The sequence below is a fragment of the Guillardia theta genome (genome assembly GCF_000315625.1).
Source record: "Guillardia theta CCMP2712 unplaced genomic scaffold GUITHscaffold_46, whole genome shotgun sequence".
Classification (NCBI taxonomy): Eukaryota; class Cryptophyceae; order Pyrenomonadales; family Geminigeraceae; genus Guillardia; species Guillardia theta.
The window spans coordinates 434528-456887 of NW_005434628.1; the positions used below are offsets into that span (position 1 = coordinate 434528).

A 22360-nucleotide genomic window follows, 5' to 3' on the forward strand; every position below is an offset into this window, starting at 1 on the left:
ACATGGACAGTCATGAGCTACAGAAGGGAACAAAGGAATAAGCAGACCTACCTTCTCACCAAAGTAGTGGACTGTCCTGTACCAGATGACATTGGAAAGATAATTCCACTGAAAACTGACAATTCTGAGTTCTCCCTACAGAAAGTGTTGGACCTTCAATTTAACGTTCCTCAGTATCTAGATGACATACTCTCTGTACAGCAAGGGCGTACAAGTCCAGGAGAATCAGTGAACCCCACATCTACTGCCTACTTCACCTCATCAACTCTCACTTACTGGCAGCAGATCAAGGAACCCAAAAGCATAAAGGAAGCATATGAAAGCGAACATAGAGACAAATGGATGAGAGCACTCCAAGATGAAATGACTAGCCTTGAACAAAAATTGGTGTATACTACTGAGTCACAGGTACCTCCAGGAACAAAAACTATTCCTTGCAAACCAGTTTTCAAGGTAAAAACAAATTCAGATGGAACCCTAGACAAATTCAAGGCTCGTATAGTAGCGTTGGGATATCGTCAAGTGAAGGGTATTGACTATGAAGAGACATTTGCACCATTTGTAGACCTGAGCACTATTCGATTGCTATTTGCATTGGCTGTAGAATACACCTATCACATTCACCATGTCGACGTAAAAACTGCCTTCCTAAATGCAAACATAGACAAGGAAATTTATACCAGACCTCCCAAGGACTTATTGAAGTACTTACGTGCATGGCTCACAGGAAGTGCCCCAATAGACCTACCAGAGGACGACAGAGTATTCTGGAAACTGCAGCGAGCACTATATGGTACCAAACAAGCCCCTAACTTGTGGAGTGTAACCTTGCGAAAATACTTGTTACAATTAGGATTTCGTGACGTCGGATTTGAAAAATCTGTATACATTCGCAGAAAACCAGATGGGGGTGTTCTAATCGTACTTGTCTGGGTGGACGATGTGTTACTGTTTGGAGACACCTTGGAACCTATCAATGAATTCAAGACAGAATTGAATAACAGGTTCCCAATCACCGATAAGGGAGAAGTGGAATACTTTTTAGGGGTAGAGATCAAACGAGATCTTGAAACAGGAAGCATCACACTTTCTCAAGAAAAATTCATCAACGAAATATTGACAGAATTCGAGATAGATGAGAAAATGAAAGCCTGGACTCCTGGAACTACAACCAAACAAAAACTTAGTGATGATGGAGATTATCTTCACAAAGGAGACCAGACGAGATATCAACAACTGATAGGCAAACTCAATTACCTCTCGGTGTTTACAAGACCTGACTTGGCCTACACAATCTCAAGACTCTCACAACATCTGAGAGCACCTACCGTAACAAATTGGAAGGAAGCTATGAGAGTTCTTCATTACCTAAATCAGACAAAAAATATGGGAATAATTTTCAAACGGGCCGGAAGTCTACACTCACCATGTCCTGGATTAATTGCATACAGCGATAGCGATTTTGGAGGAGACTCCTCAGATCGTCGCTCAACCATTGGCTTACTTCTGCAATACAATGGTGCCCCGATAGTCTGGAAGGCTAAGAAACTCAAACTTGTCACCCTTAGTACAGCCGAATCAGAGTATTGTGCAGGCGCAAAGGCTGGAGTAGAAATCATCTACATACGACAAATATTAGAGGACCTGGGTCTAGAGTGTATCAATCCAACTCCATTGTACATTGACAATCAGGCTGCAATCTGCATTGCAAAGAATCCAGGAAAAAAGAGTTTGGCTAAACATATTGACATCAAGAGGTTTTTCCTAAGACAACTTGTGGAAGAGAATACCGTTAACGTACAATATGTACAGACCTCGAAGATGTTGGCTGACCTCATGACAAAATCACTTGGACGCTATCAACACATGAATCTGACTAAGCAGGTATTGGGCCAATTTGAGTCTTTCCAACATCCATCCCTTGATCCAATCTCAGAACTAAAACCTACAGACTCACCTGACTAGGGACTCTACCATGTCTGGTCTCAGGGGGGCGACGGATCACATGGATCTTATATAGAGCCCAGACTTGCCGAGCCCAAAAACTCAGAAATTGTAACTGTTCTGGAACGGTACGGTACTCCATTCCGACTATTCGATGGAATGACCAGAGGAAGCATCCTCGGGGCGGACAATACCCCTGGTTATCTGTATATAAGCATGGGGTCCTGTCTCCTTCTCTCTCTCTCTCTCTCTCTTTTTCCTTCTCTTCTCCCTCTTTCTTTTCTCCTCATTCTCTCTCTCTTCTCTCTTCCTTTCTCACCCTCTCTTAATCTTTTTCTTTCTCCTATCCTTTCAGTCTCTGTTATCTTCCTATCCTTGCTCTGCTTATAAATACTCTTATCTCAGAAGTCAATTACCTACCTGCTCTAACTTCGCTACTGCATACAATCCATCACTGGCAACTTGTGTGACCGACTGGATCGGACCGTACCGGCGGCGGCGCCACCGGGCCGGCGCGGCCCCGGCATCCGAGTCCGCCGGCTGATGCCGGGTGATCGGACTGAGTGGCTTGCGGCCCCGGCCCGGCGTCCGATCATGAGTCGGACCGTGCGCAGTCGGCGGCCCGGCCGCGCTGAGTCCCGGCACACTGCGGCAGTGGCGCGGCCCGCCGGTCCGAGAGTCCGCCGGACTCAGGCTCGGCCCGGGCCGGGGCAGAATCACCGCCGGTAAAACACTCGGTCGCCTCAGTCCACAGATCATCGGGTGACGGAACGGTCCGACACGGTCCGGCGGGCCGGGGCCTGCCGGGGCTGCCGGGCCGCGGTGCTCTCGGACTCGGCGGTCCGCCGGGCCAACTGAGTTCATTGAAGCGGCGCCCGGGCCCGCCGCCCCCGGGCCCCGGCGAGCCAGTGCGGCGGCCCAGCGCCCCCAGCCGGCGGGGCCCGGTCCTGCCGAACCGTCGTGACTGTGCAGTGCGGCGCCGCCGGTACTACACGGTACGGTACGGTCACCGTCGGGTAGCACAGTACTTCACGACCGTGACTGCCGGGTCAAGCCGGGCCGGGCCTCCGTCTCTCCGAGGGCCTGATTGTCCTCGTACTGCTTTTTAACCGTTGCCTTACCTTTGAGTAAAGATGACTGCCAGGCTGGCGCTGACCAACTCCGTTTAGGGCGGCGCGGCGGGACCCTATGACTCGGTGATACTCACCGGCTGCCGGCCGGGCCGCCACTGAGTCACCACCGTCCGGCGGCCCCGGAGTCCGATCCCTCGGCCGCCGCCGGGCGGCCGGGCCTGAGTTGTAACTGTAATGTAACGTATTGTGACGTGCCATGGCGGAGAGGGGCGGAAGTAAGATGCAGGATGTTTGAAAATGAAGGGAAGGGATAGGGAAGAGAAGAGGAAGGACAAGAGAAGAGAGAGAGAGATGAAGATGAAGGAGGAGAGCAGCGAGAAGGAGTGAAAGTTGTTGATAAGAAGAGGGAGAGAGGAGAAAGAGAAGGAGTGAACGTAGAGCTAACAGATCGCCTTGAGACTTCTCAAGCGTCTGAAAGGGAGTGGGTGATGGAAATGGAGGCAAGTTGCAGGTGGATCATCGGAAGGAGGAAGACCAGCACGTTGTCTATCAGAGGGTTCGCGGCTCTTCCGGGCAGAAGATGCAGGGGAGGATGAGGGACAAAGAACAGGGACGAGGGACGAGGGAGAGGAAGGAGGGAGGAGGGATCAGATGGGGCAGTGATGGGTTTCAGTGATATGTTGAGGCATGAGAGGGATATGAAGGAGGAGAGACTGAAGGAGAGACTGGCTGACTTCATTCTCTCAAACAGTCTCTCCTCGAGCAGCTATCCATGTCGTTCTAGTCCGCACCGGAAGCGCCAAGCAGGTGGTGAAGTGAAAATCTATCATGGGCCCCAAGAGTGAGTACCTTCCCACCTCCCCTCTCTTCCCTCCTTTGTTTGTTCCTTTCCTTCTTTCCTTCCTTTCTCTCCACCTGCTTCTGCTGCCCTCTCTCTCTCTCTCTCTCTCCAAGTCTCTCCTCAGCACTGCTTGTCTCTCCACGACCCTTCCCTGCCTCCCTCCGCTCTCCCCGATCGAGTGACAGTTTCCTGCAGCCTTGAACACAAAGAGGTCAGGGTTCCGGCCGGAGCTGATCATTCTCCTCCTCCTTGTCGTCGCCGTCCCCCTGATAGGATGGCAGATCTACAGGAAGATCACGTTCAAGTTCGAGGAGCTGATGACGGCCCTCACCTCGCACCCCTGCGCCTACGTCCACCGGGACAAGACCGAGTTTGACCTGTCCAAGTTATCGAAGACGAGGTCCACGTGCAGCTCCTCCGACGCGTCCAGCTGCCTGGACTACCACCTGAGAAGACAGGACTCGGACTTCTACTTCAACGTCTGCAACAACGCCATGCGCAAGCCGTCCCAGTGCAACGACCTCTTCGGGCGCCAGAACGTCCAGAACGCAATCGGGTACCAGGTGGGGGATGGCGTCTGCTACTACATGGGCCAGCTCAGGACAGGCAGGTAAAACCCGCAAACTCCTCTGCTCCTGCTTCCTCGAGCTGATGGGATTCAGGTGGAGCCTCCTCGACCAGCGGCACCCTGAGGTTGGGCTGAGGCTGCTGTACACGGGAGGGAGCCGATGCGGAAGGAACAGAGGTCAGAGGGAGAAGAGAAGGGATGAAACTGACGGTGAAGTCGCAGAAAGATCCACGGAGTTTCACTTTGAGTGCAACAGGAAGGCGGCCAAGGTGGGAGCGTGTTTCCTCCTCTCTCACTTCCTCCTGCACATCATCATCATCACCACGACCACCACCACGACCACCACCACCGCCATCATCATCACCATCATCATCATTATCATCATTATCATCACCATGACCATCATCATCATCATCATCATCATCATCATCATCAGTCTTCTTTGCTTTCTGCTCGTATTCCTGCTCTCTTCTCTCTTCTCCTCACCTCTCCGCTGCCTCGCCCTGATGACGTGTCATGCAGGGAGGACCTGTGGCCATCTTTGGAGACTGCGAGTTTGTGGTGACGTGGGAAACAGGCATGCACCGTATTTCTGATGTTTCTCCTCCTTATCCTCCATCAGAGCTGGCGTGCCCGATCCGTCAGATCACTCTCCTTCACTTCCTCCTCCTCCTCATCGTCGTCGTCATCCTCTACCTCGCCGTGGGCTTCTGCATCAATGTGCGCTACCGCGGGGCCATCCCCGACTACGACGCCATTCCCAACATCCAACAGGTTCGTTTCCCAATCATCCGCTGCTTTTGTTGCTTCCCTTCTCTCACCTTTCGCTCACCTTTCGCTTGTGCAGATCCGATGGCTTGGAGCTGTCATTCTTGCCGTATCAGCCAAGGTCTACCCCACTTCTTCCTCTCTAACTCCTTCTACTTCGCTTCTTTTCTCTTCCACATGCTCACGCAGTCTCATTCAGGTCTTGGAGATCATCGGGGATTATCTCCCGTGGGCCCGACGGGCTGTCGGTTGGCTCTCGGACAAGGTCGGCCTGGGCTATGACCTCATAGCTGAGAGGATGGGTGGGAGAGGAGCGGGCGAGCAGCGCAAGTCAGCGGGGCAGCGCAGGACCACGGGGATACTCGACCGAGAGGGCTACGACCAGGTGAGCAGCATGTAGTGCCCTCCCTGTCCGTCTCCATCCTCTCTCCTTTCTCTCCTCGCCTCTTCTTGTGACGGCCGTCGTGCCTCCTGTCTGCCTGTCTTTCTGAGTCTCCTCCAACCTCAGCAGCTAACTGAACTGGCAGCTTTGAACCCTCAACTATCTGAATGATCAGCACAGCGGGCAGGCAGGGGGCAGCATCAAAGTAGTAGAGGGCATGCCGGTCTGCCTGGTCCGCTTCCTTCTCGTTCTTTAGTCTGCCCCAGGGCACCAGGCGAGAGCTCGAGGGTTTGTAAATTCATTTGATCTCAGTAACTCTTGGAATGAAAGAATACAATAACACTTGATTGACACTTGATTTAGAGGAGCAGGATGACTCTGTTCGACTTGTCCTGTTCATCCTTGCTGCCACAGATCGATAACCTCTGCAAGAATTGTATGGCCAACTGGCGATGCTCCTGCGAGCCTGAGGTACCTCAGTTCGGCTCCGAGTCCACGGCTGACCAGGCCTGGCTCATGGACCACGGGCTCAGGCTGCCCGACCCCTGGAAGGACTGACCTCTGTCGTGGATGGATCAGCTCCAATCCACCATGCACAGAAAACACACTCACCCATGGCCGATGCCGCGAAGCATGCCTCCTTGGTCAGTATCCTTGCTGGGAGACATTTTGTTTCTTCCCACGGGCATCATTCTTGCTTGCTGCTGCAGACTGTTCATGTTCATGCTGAAGGTAGCAGCATCTTCGCTCGGATGGTTGTATCCAGCATCTGCGATCTCGTCGTCCAGGGGAGTGAACTCGGTACCACCATCAAGACCATCATGACCAGCGGTCGATCCCATGTGGCCGAACGGACTCCCGTACTGCTCGCCATGAACAGGTTGTGAAGCCGCGAGGTTCATCAGCCCTTGCATTGGAGAACTTCTGTTCCCAAAGTTGGGTCCTTGACCGGACCCTCCAACCACCTGCCCTCCTTGCATTCCTGGCGACTGCACTGGAAATGGCTGCAAGGAGCAGCCGTCATTGAGCAATCGTGCATGCACAGAAGTCCAAACCTGCTGTAGGTATTGCTGCTGGAATTGCTGCAACTGTACTTCATCTAGATAGGCTCGTAAATACTGTTCGTCGCTACCCATCGGCGACGGCATCCCCTTTGCAGCACCCAAGAGCGCTGCAAGATCTACTCCTGCTAAAGATTCAGACGAGTGAAATCAACACCCATAATCGCACCATTCCCAGAGCCAAAACGCTGAAACGCCGATAAAACAGCAGGCGGCATCGGAGCGCGCAATTCCTCGACGCCATGTGCATAAGGGCAGTGCGGTCCTTTACAACAGCGACTCTGCAAGTGGAAGAGACAGAGTTTGGTCTTATAACGATCCATCTTGACTGGAGAGAGGAGCCCAGGAGGAGCGATTGGAGCTGCAAAGGCCCCAGTTAGTGAATGCTCATCGCTGCACATCAAGAGAGGTGAAGGAAAAATACGTCTATAAGCGGGTCCTGAACCTGCTAAGCGTTTGAGGTCTTCAGCCCCATGAGCGAATGTGCAGGATGCTCCTTTGGTGCACATGTTGTTTTCCCAAAATTTACATATCACCTGCGAGACATTCAGACTCGAGAGGTAAATTAGAGGAGGTGTGGAGAAAGACGATAGTACTAGCACAGGTGTTTGGAGACATACCGTCTTATATCCCTTGGGTTGCATGTTCATCATCGAGCCTCCTTGCCATTGTGCGTCATTCTGCACTGGGCTGGTCTGACCTCCATGGAACCCGGGGCCCATCATGTTCATATTCACACCAGGAGGCTCGTTAAAGTGCCGCTCTAATCCCTGCAGCTGACTCTGCTGAGCAACATTGCCCGGGGGCGCCATGGCTCCCGCCATAGCACTGTTGAAAGGCGCTATCTGCTGCATGCTCGGGGATGCATTGCCTGGCATGCCGAACATGGGGTTGTTCAACGGGCTTCCAGCTCTATTCACACCTCCAAACATGTTCTGGGGGCCCTGGATGACAAGATGAGAAACACGATTGAGAAATCACATGTGCATACGAACCATGGGGTTCAGACCCTGGAAGTTGGGTACATTTCCTTTCATGATCTGAGGATTCTGGTCATGCATGATATTGGGTCCTTGTTGCATCGGCATTGGTTGCAACATGTGCATTTGTTGTTGAAGATTGTTCTTGTTCTGCATCTGCATGTTCTGCATCTGCATGTTCTGCATCTGCATGTTCTGCATCTGCTGCTGGTGCATCTGCATGCCCGGCTGCGGCATTTGCATCTGCTGCTGGGGTCTGTCCATATCACCGTACATCTGCAATTGGCGTGACGCACGCGAAACATTCATTTGCTGCTGCATTGGCGATGTTTTGACTGGTGAGTTTGAAGCACTCCCCTGATTCGATCGGTTCCTGTTCGGTGAAGCGTTGGGGTCAATGTGGCTCGAGGCAAGAAGGTCAGCTAAGTCATCCTGGTTCTGAACGAACTGCGGGGAGTTGAAATGCACTAGGGAGGGGGACTGAGAGTTGGGAGCTTGAGAGTTCTGATGTAGCTGTGCAAATCTTTGCTGAATTTCGCTCTTGGTGAAAGGCATCGGGAGGGGCTGCATTGCATTCATCGGAGGGTTTGAGATCAGCCTTGGAGGGAATCCCTGTTGGTATTGTTGTGGAGAATGCCCTTCGGAGAACTCGCTTCTGACATGCATACCTTGCCCTTGCAACTCGTTTGAGCTCTCAGGCGATAGACTATTTCTGCTCTGAAAATCCTGTGGGGATCCAATCGGGCGCTGTTGTCGATTAGTTGGGGCGGCGGCGTTACCATGCAAGTTTGAGTTAACGTTCATCATCTGAGAGTAGGCTTGCTGCATGTTGGGTGGCTGTGCACGTTGAGCAGGCAGCCAGTGCTGGGCTGAAGGTTGGGATGTAGTATTTACAGTGTTGGGATGCTTGTTTTCCGCTATCGGCTTCAAGAGCTGCTCTTCAAGCTCGGGTCCACTTCGGAGGTACCCTGGTGCACAATGTGTGTTTGACTCAGAGATCAAACCTGGATGGCTCTTGAGGTGGGGCGAATATGCTTGCTGGTCAGAAAGGGCTTTGAATTTCCCATCCACCGGCTGCATGTGAAAGAATAATGTTGGCCCGAACGGTCGTGCTGTAAGCAAATCAAGTCAGACGAACACAAGGCAGGGAGTAATCACAAAAGAGTGGTTCTCTTGTTATTTCATTTCAAATCGTAGTTGGTCATAGTCAAAATGATATTGAGGCATGTAAACAATCGGCAGAAAAACAAAACACTGCAAACGTGTTCAGCTTCGAATCAGGTATCACGCACAGCATCATGACCCTCATTGCTACAAAAAGACAAGCATCCACACAATCAGGAGTACAATACGAATGGCCATAGCTGATTTTCAAAAAAATCAACAGATTAGAAACTCATAACACAAGATCTGCTTTCAGAATGCTTCACAACAAAGCGCTGCGATCTTAAAACAAATGTTGACAGACGACAAAACGACGACTCCTCGACATGAAATCAACGGGGCTGAACGCTAAGAAGAGATAGTCGGATGGAGGGGTCGAAGACATGACGATCACAGAGAACAGTATGCCATCCTGCCCCCGCTCTGAGCGCAGCAGCGGCGCATCGCTGCAGCGGAGGCGGCGGAGGAGGAGGAGGCTCAAGCTACCCCCCGCAGGGTGTCCTAGGTCACATAGGAGAGATTCTAGGCGGTTCTAGGACTCCTATTCACTCCAGGCGTCAGGATTCCGTCAAGGGGCTCTTGATGGGAGAGGTGGGTGGTAATCTGAGAACAAAATCCATTGAATTTTAGTTAAGTTAAGTTATGATTTGCTACTAAGTTTCTTAAAAGGTGTTATACCTGTAAACAATCTACTGAAAATTCAAGGGGTAAATGTGGGCTCGATGAAAGCACTGGAAAACGTATCACCCCTGTCTGTGAAAATATTTTCAGGTAACAATTGCTGGTACCAAATTTCCGTACAAGCAGTCTGTATATTTGTATGGATTTTATAATATATATAGATGAATTTTCTGAGTATTTATGTACCATGTGCATATTTATGGTACTATAAATTAAAACAAAGATATTAAGCGGTTATCCGACGAACGCGACTTCCTCTGCCTTCTATCAGGTAATATAGTCAAAAAGATTTGTGGTTGTATGTGATATAGTCAATATTTCTCATTTTGCAGTGAACAAGCTGTCAGGTAGGGCATTTTCAAATATGTTCTCATTTAATAATTGACACCTGTACGGCAATTCATGATGAAATACCCTCCACAAGGTGTTGAGCTCCAGCAATAGGTCTATAGTCAATGAAAGTCTAAATATATCATTTTTTTTAGCCTTTATTGAGGAAAACGGAGGACCCTACCCCAGTGAGAGACATTCTATACCCCTCCTTTCTACCGCGCTCCTCTGTACCCACCCCTGGTCTCCCCCCGGAGGCACCGATCAGTCGGACGGTCCGGGTCGGACCGTACGGCTGGTCACTGTCACGCCGTACTACCGTACTGTCAGACCACAGCCCGCCGGCCCGCCGTCACCGGGCGTGACCGCCGCGGCGGCGGCGGAGTACGCGCTGGATGGTCCGAGTCTCTCGGAGGCTCGCCGACCATCGCACTGCGCAAGACGTCTCCGAGTGATCGGCCGGGCGCCCGGGCCGACTCTGTGACTTGCAAACGAGTCCCGGTACTGCGGTATGCGCGCGGGGACGGCCGGCGTCTCCACAGCGTTGCCTTTCTCAATTGACCTTGGAGCTCTAAAACGTTTCGCGGTGAGGGTGGTAGATTCAAATCCACGCATACCACGCCTCATGTGGGGGCGGGGTGGGTCTTCCGACCGTGTTCCGAATTCAAATCACGAAGAGCCAAGCAGAACTTTTTCAGGGGTAGGGTCTTCTTGAGTACAATTTCTTGGTACCAGTTAGTACAGTCCGAACCATGTGACTTTGGTACTCTTTTGGTACCATTCGGGGTTCTCCCCTATGTATTGTACACATCCGGTACAAGTATAACCCCACTCCCATGAAAAATCTTCAAGCATGCTGGTGAATTGCTTCATCCCTTGAACCTGGGGCCTGTCCGATCAAATCATATGGGCATACATAAGAAAACTGCAAGCCTGTATGTGGGGTCGGCCTGAACCATCTTGAATTCAAATGAGAGGGGGTGATGGAGGCGGGACTCCTTCGGATCCGAGAACCCCTCCGTTTGAGTCATTTTGGGTGGTGGGGTGGGTATGGAGCACCCTCAACTACCCACCTTTGAAAGAGTTTGAAAGTCTACATTAGGGGGTGGGGGTAACACCCATTTCTCATTCCCCAAGCCCCCTCTCCCTGGACGAGCAAGAAGCGATGAAATGGTGCCTTCCTGACTCACCAGGATGAACTTTGATATTGAGAGACTTCGAATCCAACCCAACTGAGATAGAAATGAGATGAAGATCTCATATCATACCTGTAAGAGATGATCGAGCTTCTTTCTCAACTCTACAGGTTGGGCCAAGGTTTGAATCATCCATCCTGCAATGGAATATGCACCCTAGGTTCAAACAATCCGCGGGTGTACTTGCAAATATTCTTCGAAGACAAGATGAAATTTTTATGATCAGGTAAGGAATTGATAATCGATACACCATTGAACAGAATCAACTCTGATTGACCCTTTATTCAAATTGCCGTAGGTTGCACGTTGCGCTCAAATGCATGACTGTGATTTGTGAGAAATTTGTATCCAGCTGTACCTTGAGCGACTTTTCTGTCTAGATATGTGTTCTCATGTCATCACTTGCTTTCAATTCTTCTAGTCTTACAGTCAGGATTCATGCACTTCACCTTTCTATGGAGGCAAGTCTTACATGCACTCAACCGTTCAACGATACATGAAGAGACGTTTGCACAGAAGATGACTGTTCCTGCCCGCATAGATGACTGTAGAGAACCGTTGTTGATCATGAATCACTATATCTATGATCATATTTCGATGATTTTTCCGTTTCGCTTCAATTTTTTCCTCTGTCATGATATTTTTTCACAAGGATTTCGATTGCACAGAAACCTAGTCAGAAATGAAGCAATGTGCAGATGATGCCTTTGCGTATCAATAAATGAGACGTTCATCGGATCAATCCTGTCTTGGTGTCGCAATGCTACCGTGCAACTGTAGTGTTCTTGTCGCATGGCTCTACAGAGGAGTGCCTTGTTCAACAGAGCAAGCACTCGATGATTGCAATCGAGTCGCAAACACTGTGAATCAACAAACAGAATTGCACATTCAGGTTATCATATCTTTATTAGAAGAGTTACAATCAGGGTACAAGCACAACCGACCTCCCTGTAATCCTGAAGACGTTCCATCTTTTGCCTGGCGAGGGTGTATCTGCGTTAACCAAGAAGCATGTGACATGTGGCCACATCTTGAATGCTCTACGGTCAGGAATATCAACATCTTCAAAACGGCTCTCTTGTTTGCTGTGACATCAACTGCTTGGTAGCGGCTCATCCGATGAACAGAATCTGATGCAAGTTCACACCAGTAATATTTACATGATGCATCAGTCAGTGTGATGAAATTGGTGATTTGCAAAATGTTTCATCGTTCCAACACATCCTTAAGAATTGGATGAAGAATCCTTCACGAACCACGGGACTTACTTGTCATCATTCGATTGTACTGAGGATCATCTTTGTTTCAAGCATCGAGCTGCTCCGACCGTGACTGCTAAAATGCGCTGTATCTGTTCATTTAGAACTTTCCGTTGAGCTTTTCCTTCAGTTTTGCATGTTCTTCCATGCAGTGAGATGACCATGTCAATATTTTGCCTAGACCTGATCGACTCCCGAGTCCTGAACTTATCTTTGTTTGTGCCCATTTCATGTCACAACCTTTTCACATCGGGACAGTTCTGCGATGTGTCGAAAACCCCTTCGTATGCAGCCATTGTCTCGAGAGTTTTGTATGCTGGGCGGCTTACTGGTACGTCTACGTACTCCTGGATACCGGTTTGTAATATTGGTTGGGCACTTGCCAAAGTCTTCACCCGTTCATCAATCTCATACAAGTTGCCAAAGGCTGCAAATCATTCCAACCTGCATCAAGAACACGTCATTTGGATCTCTTCCCGTGATAATTTCGATGAAAAAAAGAGATAATGCTCACCTGACTTGTCTTGCTCTGTCAAACGCTGCACATCCTCATATCTGTACGGCTTCGCAGAGTTCACAGTGGCGGGAAACTTTCAACATTGATATTTTTTATTTTGATATTTGATATCGTATTGGCGATGCATCATGATTGAGCTTCGGAGGGCCAGCCACGCCTGTGAAGGCCATAATGGCCATCAAAGCTGACTTGCGATGGCATGGGAGCGTGACACACAAAGATTTCAGGCCGCAGGAGCGTGACACACAATGATTTCAGGCCGAACACCTCCTCAATTTTCAAGTTGTTCCATGTAGGTTGGACTTGCTCCAAACTATATGGAACAACTTGAAACTTGGAGGAGCGTGACACACAATGATTTCAGGCCGCAGGAGCGTGACACACAATGATTTCAGGCCGAACACCTCCTCAATTTTCAAGTTGTTCCATGTAGGTTGGACTTGCTCCAAACTATATGGAACAACTTGAAACTTGGAGGAGCGTGACACACAATGATTTCAGGCCGCAGGAGCGTGACACACAATGATTTCAGGCCGAACACCTCCTCAATTTTCAAGTTGTTCCATGTAGGTTGGACTTGCTCCAAACTATATGGAACAACTTGAAACTTGGAGGAGCGTGACACACAATGATTTCAGGCCGCAGGAGCGTGACACACAATGATTTCAGGCCGAACACCTCCTCAATTTTCAAGTTGTTCCATGTAGGTTGGACTTGCTCCAAACTATATGGAACAACTTGAAACTTGGAGGAGCGTGACACACAATGATTTCAGGCCGCAGGAGCGTGACACACAATGATTTCAGGCCGAACACCTCCTCAATTTTCAAGTTGTTCCATGTAGGTTGGACTTGCTCCAAACTATATGGAACAACTTGAAACTTGGAGGAGCGTGACACACAAAGACTTCAGTTTCAGGCCGAACACCCCCGGCTACGAGTCGAATCAACCTCCACTGCTCACTGGCCAGACTCTATTTAACCCAAGATCCACCAAACACTATCTCTCAGTACACCTGAGATCCTTACCCCAACCTTATTCACCTCAACGATACACAGCTGTGCAGTCTCTAACACCTTCACTGATGATGATAGAACTCTCAGAAGAACCACACAACACCCGGGCCACCAACACTTCCTTTATTCACAGCGGTCACCTCCCGGCTTCAGTCCCTTGCAACCGTGACGGGAGTCCAGTGACGGCAAGTACAATGCACAGCGCCCTGGACACGTGTCCTCCTCACCCCCTTTTCACTGCCAGACCCTCAGGCTCGTCGATTCCTTAATTCCAGACCTATGTCAAAGCCCACTTCCATCTGACTCAGTGAGTCGCTGAGCTTCGTCTACCGATGAGACGCAATACCCTGAACTTCTCGCCGTCTCCAAGAACTTATCGGCGGCGAGTTCTTACACCTCCTCAATTTTCAAGTTGTTCCACAGTGAAATGTTTTTTGTGGCCCTGAATCATTTCGGGCGCACTGACTCGTGTTCCAAGTTCCGACTGAAGCCTGGCATGCCATGTTATGTTAAGTTATGTTGACCTCCGACTGTTCAAGTCAAGTTGTGTCTGACACTGGGCCAGTGACAGTGACTCAGGCTACCGTAGTACCCGGGGCCGCCCCGGCGCTGGCAAGCAGGCACCGTGACGGTTCCAAGGCCGAGTCACTGAGTCAGCGCCGGGCTGGCGCGGCGCGGCGCGGCACTCAGCCTCCGACCGGACTGCCAGGCTCGGGCTCCGCCCGGCCGCCGCCGCCCGGCCGCCGCCGCCCGGCGGAGGCTCAGTGAGACGGTCACCGGCGTCGGCACTGCTGATTAAAGCGGCCGGGATCAGCATGCCAGCCATGCGGCCAGTCCGATCAGATAGCCCCGCTGAGTTAATTGAACCGCAGTGACAGGCGGGCGGCCGCTGTGAAAACTCAAGGTCCGACCCGGCCGCCCGGCCGGGCGAGTCGGAGCCGGACTCTCCGGGACCAGGCTGAGGCTCGGAGGCTTCAAGGCTACCGGCGTACTCCGGTGAGTCAACCGTTGAACGGTGAGAGTCAAGTTCCGAGCCGCAGGCCGGGCGGCCCCACGCGGCGGCAATGCCCGGCGGTACCGGGCCGTACGGTACCCGCCCGGTCCGTGTCATCGGAACAGCGCCGCATTCCGAAGTTCCTTCAGGAAGTTCGGCCGGGCGGCCACCGTCGTGACAGCGATATCCGATCGGATGATCCCGGCGGCGGCTGGCCGCGGGGGGCCGCTGCCGCGCGGGGATTGTCCTGCGCGCACGGTACTGTATCATAGTATGCCTCGGCGGTCAGGCTGCCTCTGTGAGTACGGTCCCGGACTGTACCGCCGAAGTTCGCCGGCTTGAACTCCGTTCACCCCCGACACTCACGGTCACCCCGGCGGGCCCGGCCGCCGCGCCGGCCGCCGGCCCGTCGCCGCGGCCGCGTGACTCTTACTGCCGCGGCGGCGGTTGTTGCCGGGCCGCCGGCCCGTGACCCGGTGCTAAAACTGCCGCTGTGCGGCAGTGCGGCAGTGCGGCAGTGCGGCGCCGCGCCGGCACTCGAAGCTCGGGTAGGTGAAAAGTTTACTCAAAGTTAAGTTAAAAAGGGTTGGATCGCTAACATTGGGTGGGTACTGACTGCTTGGTGATGGCCCGGTACCACGGTGATGACCACGTGAATACTGGGCAGTATGGGGTAGGGCAGTCTCGAGTAAATGCGAAAGGGGGTGGGGTAGGGTTGGGGCTCTTCTTGTTAGCTCCGCACGTGCGGGGGCTGAACGTGCGGGCGACCAACATGGGGGAGGAATGAGGAGGGAGGAGGCGATGCGAGGAAGAGCGACAACGACGACAGCAGAGGGAGAGGGCTAGGAGGAGGAGAATCAGTGCTCTAGCTCCCTGAGGACGAACAATGGCGGCTGACAAGAAGAAATCGCACAGAGCTCGGCAAGCCGGGTCGAAGGCGAACAAGAAGAAGGCGAAGAAAGAGAGGAGGGAAGGGAAGACGCTAGCTAAGGGTCAGAACCCAAGGGCCTTCGGAAGATCATCTGCTGGTATCACCGCGCGCATCCAACAAGCAAGGAAGGCCGAGATTCATGAGAGGAAGCTGCATGTGCCGCTCACCGACCGCTCCTACCTTGCCGAAGATCCGCCACCTATCGTGGTGGCTGTCGTGGTAGGCTTGCAACCTCTTGCTCTTGCTCCTGCTCCTGCTCCTGCCCCTGCTCCTGCTCTTTCTTCCCCTCTTTACAGCGTCGCATCTCTGACTCCTGGTTTCCAGGGACCTCCCAAGGTTGGCAAGACGACTTTGATCCGATCGCTGGTGAAGCACTACACGAGGCACAACCTCAACCAGGTTCTCGGCCCCATCACGCTAGTGTCCGGCAAGAATAGGAGGCTGACCATCGTCGAGTGCGCCAACGACCTCGCCTCCATGATGGACGTTGGAAAGTCAGCGGACCTGATCCTCCTTATGGTGGACGGGAGGTACGTGCTGCTCGTTGGTGCTGCTGTTCGTGACGTGTTGCTGCAGCTTCGGGTTTGAGATGGAGACTTTCGAGTTCCTCAACATCCTGCAAGCTCATGGGTTCCCCAAGATCCTTGGCATCCTGACGCACCTCGATCACTTCAGAGACAACAAGAAGCTGAGGAAGACGAAGAAGCGCATGAAGTCGGTAAGGACTTGGGTGGCGCTGCTGCGCTTTCTCTGACGCTCTCTCGCTCCCCAGCGCTTCTGGACGGAGGTGCATGACGGGGCCAAGTTGTTCTACTTCAGCGGGCTGGAGAAGAGCGGGAGGTGAGGAGGGGGGATTGGGGGAGGTGAGGAGGGGGGATGGGGGGGAGGTGAGGAGGGGGGATGGGGGGGAGGTGAGGAGGGGGGATGGGGGGGGATGGGGGGCCGCCTGTCACGAGAGCCGATGCGATTGAGATGAAGAGACTTGAAACCTTTTCTGACACCTCTAGACTGATTCTCCATGCGAGTGGAGATGCTGATTTTCTTTCTCTGATCAAATGCTCGATGCCCGTGTGAACGACTGCTGGTTGAGCGCAGCTGTGGCCTGCTTTGACGCGTCTGTGTGGCAGGTACCCCAAGACAGAAGTTCACAACCTAGCAAGGTTCATCTCTGTCGCCAAGTTCCGCCCTCTCATCTGGAGAAACCATCACCCGTACGTCCTTCTCCTCCTCCTCCTCCTCCTCCTCCTCCTGGAAAGGGAACGTGCGAGACTGCTTCCCCAATGATGCAAAATATTATTAGAGCTGTCGGAATGTTCCGTGACGACTTCTTTTCCGCTTAGTGTATGAGGGGAACAGCCGCATGCCTTTCCTTTCCTCTTCCTCTTCCTCCTCCCTCTTCCCTCCTCTTCCCTCCTCCTCCTTTCTCACTTCCTCTGGCAGGTACGTGATCGCGGACAGGTTCGAGGAAGTGACGGACCCGGAGAGGGTCCGGCAAGATCCGCGCTGTGACCGGACCATGTACCTGTACGGCTACTGCAGGGGAACCTACCTCAAGCCCTCCCAGCGCGTCCACGTCCCCGGGGTCGGCGACTTCAGCCTGGAGGCAGTGACGCAGCTCGAGGACCCCTGCCCCCTGCCCACCAAGAACGGGGAGAAGAAGAGGAGGACGCTGAAGACTGCGGAGCGGAGCATCTATGCTCCCATGTCGGACGTGTCCGGGATCCTGTTCGACAAAGACGCTACCTACATTGAGATCCCGGACAAGCACGTGGTGTTCTCGAAGCTCTCCTCCCTCTTCCCCGGGGGGATCTCGCACGAGATGGATCTCGACGAGCAGCAGCAGCAGGAGAAGGCAAGGGAGGCGCTCATGTCGGCACAGGCTCAGCACAGTGCCGAGCATAGCGAGGGAGTGCAGATGGTGAGGAGGCTACAAGACGCGGAGAAGACGGTGGACGAGAGGCTGGGGGAGGCGACGCTGCAGCTGTTCGAGGGGAGCAAGAAGATCACGTCGAGCGAGTACGAGCGACTGAAGAGCGAGGAGGTAGGGAGAGGAGAGGAGGAGAATCCAGGGAGTGACTTTTGCACAGGTGAAACAGGACAAGGATGCTATGGAGGACGAAGATGAGGACGAGGACGAGGACGAGGACGAAGATGAGGACGAGGAGCAAGGCGAGGAAGAGGAAGAGAACGAAGAAGACCAAGACGAAGAGGAGGACGAAGAGGAGGAGGATGAAGAAAGAGTGCAAGAAGGTGAGCGGTTGATGTGAGATTTTATGGTTTCTGACGAACGTTTCATGGCAGTCGACGATGACGATGATGATGAGGAAGCGGAAGAAAGTGATACGGAGGAGGAGAAAGGTGCTCGGAAGAAGAAGGACCTTCCAGGGTACGAGAAGGTTGAGTTCCAAGGGAGGATGAGAAGGAAGGCTGTGTTCCTGGATGAGGAGGAGGAAGACGATGACGACGACGACGAGGAAGGAACAGACGAGGAGGACATGAGCGAGGAGGAGGAGGTCTCGTCTGCTAAAAGAGCGAAGGGGAAGGGCAAGAAAACGCCTGCGAGGCACAGCGAGGAGGCGAAGGCAGGCAAGGAGGAGTACAACAAGAGGAAGAAGGGGGTGAAGCAGCCCGAGGTGATCGCCTGGGCCGACGAGAGCAACGAGGAGGAGGAGGAGGAGGAGGAGGAGGAGGAGGACAAGTACGGAGACGAGGAGATCAGCTTCTCGCAGCCTGGGACGAAGAAGCTCAGGAACGAGCAGGCCGAGGACGAGGAGGGAGAGGGGGATGAGGGAGAAGGGGAGGGAGAGGAGGAGGAGGAGGAGGAGGAGGCTCACTCCAAGTGGAAAGCTGTGTTGGGGAAGCGCTGGCTGATGAACGCAAGGGTGAATATCGAGGCGCTTGTGTATGGGAAGAAGGGGAAGAGAAAGGAAAAGAAGGAGGAGAAAGCTCGGGGGGGAGAGGAGGAGGAGGGATCGGACGAAGATTTCTTCAAGCCCGTCAAGGGAGGGAGGAAAGCTCGAGGGAGGGAGGAGGAGGAGGAAGAGGGAGAGGAGGAGGAACTGGACGAGGACGAGGAGGACTTGACCAAGTTCAACCACGATGAGGAGGAGCTCGCGTGCTGGGAGGACGCCAAGAGGATCGCGGAGATCAGGAGGAAGTTCGTCAACGACGAGACGGACGCGGCAACGGTGAAGGAGGCGTTCTACAAGGAGGAGGGGGGAAAGGAGGACGGGGAGGTGGCGTATGGGGACTTCGAAGACCTTGAGACGGGGGAGGTGTTTGCGACGGGGATGGGGGAGGTCCCGATGAATGTGGATAGCGGGGATGAGGAGGAGGGAGGCGGGAAGAAGAAGAAGAAGGGCGGGAAGGATACAGTTGGGTCCCTGGATGAGGAGAAGCTGGAGGACGAGGAAGGAGGAGAGGAGGAGGATGGGAAGAACTTGTCGGAGGCAGACAGGCAGGCGGAGCTGATGAAGAAGAAGCTGGAGAAGAAGAAGCAGTTCGACGCGGCGTACGATGGGATCGAGGAGAACGAGGATTTGATGGCGGCCAGGGCGGAGCTTGATGCCCAGAAGAAGCTCAACTTGGAAGAGTTTGAGGAGGAGGACGCAGAGACGAGAAGGCAGTACGTTGGGTTCACCCCTGGAGCATACGTGCGGGTGAAGCTGACGGGAGTCCCTTGCGAGTTTGTCCGGCACTTCGACCCCAGGAGGCTGATGGTGGTCGGGGGGCTGACGGCGCAGGAGGAGAGGACGGGGATGGTGCAGGTGAGGCTGAAGAAGCACAGGTGGTACAGGAGGGTGCTGAAGAACCAGGACCCCCTCATCGTCTCGCTGGGGTGGAGGAGGTTCCAGACGATGCCAACGTTCTCGCTCAAGCACGTGGCGGCGGGGGAGGACAGGAGCAGGATGATCAAGTACACTCCCGAGCACATGCACTGCTTCGCCCAGATGCTCGCTCCCCTCACCGCCCCCGGCACCGGTTTCGTCTGCTTCCAGTCGCTGTCGCAGGAGGCGGCCGGCTTCCGCATCGCAGCGACGGGAGTGGTGACGGAGATTGACGGAGGGGAGGGCAAGATCGTAAAGAAGCTGAAGCTGGTGGGGGAGCCTATGAAAGTTCACAAGAACACCTGCTTCGTGCGCAGGATGTTCTCCTCCTCCCTCGAGGTCGCCAAGTTCGAAGGCGCGTCGATCAGGACGGTCAGCGGGATCAGGGGGCAGGTGAAGAAGGCTGTGAAGGGGGAGGAGGGAGTCTTCCGCGCCACGTTCGAGGACAAGGTGCTCATGTCGGACATCATCTTTCTCCGCACGTGGGTGCAGGTCCACCCTCCTCGGTTCTACAACCCGGTGACGAACGCGCTGGGGAAGTTCGAGGGAGGGGGAGAGGAGGGCTGGAAGAGGATGAGGACTGTGGGGGAGATCAGGAGGGCGAAGAAGGAGCCGGTGCCGGTTAACAAGGACTCATTGTACAAGCCGATCGAGCGCAAGCCGCGGGTGTTCAACCCCCTCCGCATCCCCAGGGGCCTGCAGCAGGAGCTGCCGTTCGCGTCGAAGCCCAAGGAGGAGAAGCAGAGGAGGAAGAAGCTCTACGTGCACAAGCGCGCGGTGGTGATGGAGCCCGAGGAGAAGCGACTGCACGTGCTGATGCACAAGATCAACACCATCCGCAACGACAAGACCAAGAAGAGGAAGGAGGCAGACGCTCGCAGCCGCGCAGAGCTCGCGAAGAAGCTCGAGAAGAAGAACGAGTCGCTGAACCAGGTAAGAAGCAGGGAGCTGGGGAAGAGTGGGGGGGGATAAGTGAAGATGAGTGAAGGGGAGGAGGGAGCGAGTGAAGAGGAGCTTATGGCGATGTCAGTCAGAACTAACGCACATGGTGGCAGTACCGCAAGGACGAGAAGAAGAAGCGCTTCCGAACGGAGGGGAAGGAGGCAGCCCGTAGGGAAGCGAAGAAGAGAAAGACGATCTCGGAGTGAGAAAGAAGCATGTAAATACTGACAAGAGAGGCAAGTCAGATGTAGATTCACAAGGATTGTAAGGATGGAGAGAATGAATGTACATATCCCCAAGGACTCCTCTCCTGCTTGCTCAGTCTTCCCTCCTCCCCTTCCGTCTCCCTCACTCCATCTCCTTCCCTTCCACCTCCTCTTCATTCCGTTGTTTATCGGTTAAGGAACTTAAGAAGGAACCCAGAAAGGCCGGTGGTGATGACAACAGGGAGCGCGACAGTGAGAGGATCGCTGCCCTTCCTGACGCCGTTGTCCTCGCCCTCGTTGATCTTGCGGAATCGCTCCTCAGCATCGCACACGTCCTTGGTCTTCGACTGAAGGCACTCCTCCATACGAGCCTTGCGCTCCAGCTACATCACAGCCGTCATCAACGAGGAGGAGAAGGAGCAGGAGCAGAAGCAGAAGCGGGAGCAGGAGCAGGAGCAGGAGCAGGAGCAGGAGCAGGAGCAGGAGGAGAGCAATACAGTAAGTAGACAAGCAAGGGTATTAAATAGAGATGAGCGAGCAGGAAAGAGACAGGAGATGTGTAGGACGAGAGAGAAGGAGACGGAGAGGAGGGGGAAGAGAGGGAGAACATTGAAGGGAAGAGTGATGGAAGCGAGGGAGGGAGAGAGATGAAGGGGAAGAGGTAGATGGAGGGAGAGGGGGAGGAGGAGGAGGAAAGCTAGGATTGAGCAGCAACGTACCGACTTCATCTTTTCGCTCTCGGATGCGTAAGGGTTCTCAACAATGGCTGTCTGCCTGTACTGCTTCTGGTTGTCGCGGAGGACAGAGAAGGAGTTGGAGTCCATAGCCATCTGCTCCCTGCTCAGCTCCTCCTCTCCTTGCTCCTCCTCCTGATGTATCTCCTCCTGCTCCTCCTCCTGATCTATTTCTTGCTCCTCCGCCCATTTCTTCACTCAGATGCTACACTACTATCATGAACCATCCCACTCTTCCTGCAACCTACTCCGGCACCTCCACAGCCACCAACACCTCCTCTTTCTCCTTTCCCTCCTTCCCTTACTTCCTCTTGCTCCCCTCTCTTCACCTCACTCCCTCCTCTCCACCTCACTCCCTCCTCTTCCACCCTCATCGCCGCACCTGGGAGTTCACACTAGCATCAGCGGGAAGGAGAGGCTGTCCGAGAAGAGCAGCAGCAACTGCCAAACCAGAGGCGGAGAGCACGACAGGATTAGCTCCCTGCTTGCCCGCCGACATGCGCACGGAGCAGCGAGCAGGAGCAGATCTGGGGGTGAGAGTGAAGGCAGGGGCCTGGAAGGCCGAAGCACATCCGATAGCGAGGGAGAGCACAATCATCTTCATCATCTATCGAATGCTCCGTCAGCAAGAAGTACAGCAGACACATGTCTCCTTCCTCCTTCCTTCATCATGATCATAGATCATCGTAATCGTCACCATCATTCGCCTCCCTCCTGATTTCCCACTGCTCCTCCTGTTCCCCTGCTTCATCAATTCCTTGCAATCCTCCTACTACAACATCCTTTCACTCCTACTCTGTTCTCTTAAGCATGTGTACCAGCCAGCATAGGATCCCAGAAATCTCGGAGGATCAATCCTAAGCACAACAAGCACGTCTTCTCCTTACAAATGCTAGGTCTCCGACTCTATTCGCACTAAGTGCTAACGTATAGTTATCTCCGAACA

The 22360-nt window shown here is 53.4% G+C and overlaps 4 protein-coding genes across 4 annotated transcripts; 2 read left to right on the forward strand and 2 right to left on the reverse strand.

The window, feature by feature from the left end:
* The first annotated feature begins 3766 nt into the window (after positions 1 to 3766).
* On the forward strand, positions 3767 to 6424 carry GUITHDRAFT_153275 (hypothetical protein). Its single transcript, XM_005830408.1, has 10 exons — positions 3767 to 3858; positions 4054 to 4468; positions 4521 to 4603; positions 4649 to 4695; positions 4949 to 5003; positions 5049 to 5200; positions 5274 to 5315; positions 5394 to 5579; positions 5722 to 6137; positions 6189 to 6424. Exons 1-9 carry the CDS (start codon positions 3846 to 3848, stop codon positions 5725 to 5727), a joined length of 999 nt encoding a protein of 332 aa, XP_005830465.1. The 5' UTR covers positions 3767 to 3845; the 3' UTR covers positions 5728 to 6137; positions 6189 to 6424.
* Positions 6425 to 12207: 5783 nt separating this feature from the next.
* GUITHDRAFT_153276 (hypothetical protein) lies at positions 12208 to 12961 on the reverse strand (the record flags this gene model as incomplete). Its single annotated transcript, XM_005830409.1, has 1 exon — positions 12208 to 12961. A coding segment is annotated over exon 1 (171 nt), but the record flags the coding sequence as incomplete, so codon positions are not given.
* Positions 12962 to 15678: 2717 nt separating this feature from the next.
* Positions 15679 to 20644, forward strand: GUITHDRAFT_62130 (hypothetical protein; the record flags this gene model as incomplete). The annotated part of the gene is made up of 12 exons (XM_005830410.1): positions 15679 to 15924; positions 16030 to 16235; positions 16282 to 16423; positions 16478 to 16545; positions 16833 to 16916; positions 17146 to 17476; positions 17585 to 17712; positions 17768 to 17945; positions 18108 to 18218; positions 18447 to 19084; positions 19259 to 20465; positions 20588 to 20644. Coding segments are annotated over 12 exons (3396 nt in total), but the record flags the coding sequence as incomplete, so codon positions are not given.
* A 221-nt stretch (positions 20645 to 20865) lies between these two features.
* GUITHDRAFT_110613 (hypothetical protein) lies at positions 20866 to 21510 on the reverse strand (the record flags this gene model as incomplete). Its single annotated transcript, XM_005830411.1, has 2 exons — positions 20866 to 21063; positions 21400 to 21510. The coding sequence occupies 2 exons, from the start codon at positions 21508 to 21510 to the stop codon at positions 20866 to 20868; spliced, it is 309 nt and encodes a 102-aa protein (XP_005830468.1).
* Between the last annotated feature and the right edge of the window lie 850 nt (positions 21511 to 22360).

Bases quoted from the DNA above. Each gene is read 5' to 3' on its own strand.
- GUITHDRAFT_153275 (XM_005830408.1), top strand. The intron at 4,469-4,520 runs GTAAAACCCGCA...GATGGGATTCAG, and splicing joins GGCCAGCTCAGGACAGGCAG to GTGGAGCCTCCTCGACCAGC. The intron at 5,004-5,048 runs GCATGCACCGTA...ATCCTCCATCAG, and splicing joins TGTGGTGACGTGGGAAACAG to AGCTGGCGTGCCCGATCCGT.